Genomic DNA, 2573 nt, shown 5'->3' with positions numbered 1-2573 from the left:
CCAACCTTGATTTAAGGAATATAACCGTACACTCTTTCAAATTAATGTTTTATGCGGCTGTTTGTGTAGAATTTGCTTTAAATTGATTGTATACATAACAACTAGCAAATAACGAGTGCAAGAAAGCCCAAGAAAGAAGAATGAAGACCCATCGTCACTCTCTTTATTCTTATTCACAAATTCTGATTTATTCACTATACAAACTTAAAATCCTCTGAACTAATGAAGTGTCCATTGTGAAGGATCAGCAGATCTTATTTGTTGGGCACTTCACTTTCTTTTACTGGGGAGAACTGAATGCTCTGTTCATTTCTGAAGAAATTACCAGGATCGACTTTGGTCTTTATCTCCACCAACCTGTTGAAATTGCCCTTGAAGTACTTGACCCCATACACTCTCCCTTCCTCATAGCTCTCGTCTCCATTGTGGTTAATTCCCAAATCAAGGTCCCTATAATTCAAGAACGCTTCTCTCGGGTTCTTCGACACGAAGGGCGTCATGTAACGATAGAGCTTCCTCGTCAGCTCGATGTAGTGTCGTGCCGCTTCGTCCCCGTTCTCATCCCAATTTGTCGCATACTGTACCTTCCATAGGTTCCCGGCCCTATGTGGAAATGGGGTGTTGGTCGCGGGAATCTCGCCCATCTTGCCTCCATAAGGATTGAAGGTCAACATCGGCCTTTCGAGCTCGATCATCCTCCTCCAAATGAGCTCCAATCCGTCCTTCGGTATGATTTGCTTCACGTAGTCGGACTTTCTCTTCAAATGTGTCAAGACTTGTGGTGTGCGCGAAAGCAAAGCATCGGCTGGAGTCCCGATCGGGAAATTGGTCCAGAAAAGCGTGGACTCGACCCAACTCATTTCGATGCAATCTGAGCTCCGCAAGCCTAGCTCGGGAAAACTATTGCTCATCAAGGAAAGAAGCCTTTGAGCATCTCCAAGGAAAAGCGCGATAAACGTGGCTCTTATTGTTTTCTCTCCGGCCTTTGTTCCATTGACCACGTCCATTGTCAGCCTTATGAAGAGATCCTCATGCAGTTGGGGCGCCACTTGTTCCCACTTGTACACGACCTCGGTCGCGTTTTGCTCCCACGTCCTAGGGACACTGAAGACGGTCACTGTCTGGGGGACTCGGACAAGGTTGATCTTGTAAGCGAGGACGACGCCAAAGCTCGCACCACCTCCACCTCTTATGGCCCAAAAGAGGTCTTCTCCCATGGATTCCCTATCCAGTATTTCCCCATTGACGTTGATTATGCGTGCATCAACTATGTTGTCGACGGTGAGCCCGTACTTCCTCATCATGTTGCCATAGCCGCCACCACTGAAGTGGCCACCAACACCCACCGTGGGGCAAACCCCAGCCGGAAAGCCATGGACCTTGCTCTTTGCCGCTATCCCATAGTAGACCTCACCGAGGGTGGCCCCTGCCTGGACCCATGCCATCTCAGCCTCAATGTCGACATCGACAGAACGGAGATTGAACATGTCAAGGATGAAGAAAGGCGAGGAGATGGAGACGTAGGATATGCCCTCGTAGTCGTGGCCTCCGCTTCGGATCTTCATCTGGACTGAGAGCTTCTGGGCGCAAACGATGGCAGCTTGCACATGGGATTCATGGAGTGCGGTGAGGATGAGAGTGGGTTTTGGTGTGTCGGAGGTGTTGAAGCGCAGGTTTCGTATGTAAGATTGAAGAACGTTTGAGTAAGAAGATTTATTGGGTGTGTATATGGCTGAGGTTATTGGGTGCGAAGGTTGGGAATGGTTTATGAGGCATTGGGTTAGGCTTTCGTTTGCAAAGGCTTTAGAAGGTGAAGAAAATGAACCTATGAACAACACTATGAGGAAGAAGAGGTAGAGAGTCTTGGAGTTTGGAAATGAAGTTCCCATTTTAGGGTTTAGTTCCAATGTGTTTGCTGGGTGAGATATTGAGTTGTGCATGTCGGTCTTTTATAGGAAATGGGACCGGATAAGAATTTAGGAAAAAAAGAGAAAGTCAATGATAATCGAAATGAGAAAATCTCACAAGCCACCTCCAATCTTGACTGGAAAATTCTCAAGTACAAATCTTGAAAAAAAAATTTAAAAAAAAAAACAAAAACAAAACAAAACAACCAACTTAGAATAAATAAGAGGGGACATTCTTAGTTAACGATTCCAGTGATCTCAATAATGGAGAAGACTGGCTTTTCTTAATTCGTTTCAGTTAGTTTATAAATATACTTGCGCATGGACATCACTTCTGGGGCTCTTATCCTTACAATTTCAAGGTCAAAATGTGAAAATGTCAACTTACGAAAAGTAAGAGGGTCAACGTTCTTTGTTGATGATTATTGTGATCTCGTTCGTGGAGAAAATGGCTTTGCTTAATTCAATTTTAGTTATTAAATAAGAACTTGCGTGATGACATGCGCTTCTAGAGCTCTTATCCTTACAACTTTTGAGGTCAAAACCTTGAAGGTATATTTCGCACCAGCATTCAAAACTTGCATGAGATATTCGCTCATCTCTAACTTTCGCCTAGTTTTTATATAAGCTTCAACGCTCTCTCGAGGATCAGTTCCCTATCGTATC

General features: G+C 44.6%; 1 protein-coding gene across 1 annotated transcript; it reads right to left on the bottom strand.

Moving 5' to 3' along the window:
* Positions 1-254: 254 nt before the first annotated feature.
* LOC120292913 (berberine bridge enzyme-like 8) lies at positions 255-1907 on the bottom strand. Its single transcript, XM_039311471.1, has one exon. The coding sequence runs from the start codon at positions 1887-1889 to the stop codon at positions 255-257; it is 1635 nt and encodes a 544-aa protein (XP_039167405.1). The 5' UTR covers positions 1890-1907.
* Positions 1908-2573: the final 666 nt, after the last annotated feature.

This window comes from Eucalyptus grandis, chromosome 4 (assembly GCF_016545825.1).
Source record: "Eucalyptus grandis isolate ANBG69807.140 chromosome 4, ASM1654582v1, whole genome shotgun sequence".
NCBI lineage: Eukaryota > Viridiplantae > Streptophyta > Magnoliopsida > Myrtales > Myrtaceae > Eucalyptus > Eucalyptus grandis.
Note: the sequence above shows the minus strand (reverse complement) of the source record. Positions and strands in the feature narration are given on the sequence as shown.

What these genes read in the sequence shown, in the direction of transcription:
- LOC120292913 (XM_039311471.1), bottom strand. Translation starts at nt 1,889, where the DNA reads ATGGGAACTTCATTTCCAAACTCCAAGACTCTCTACCTCTTCTTCCTC.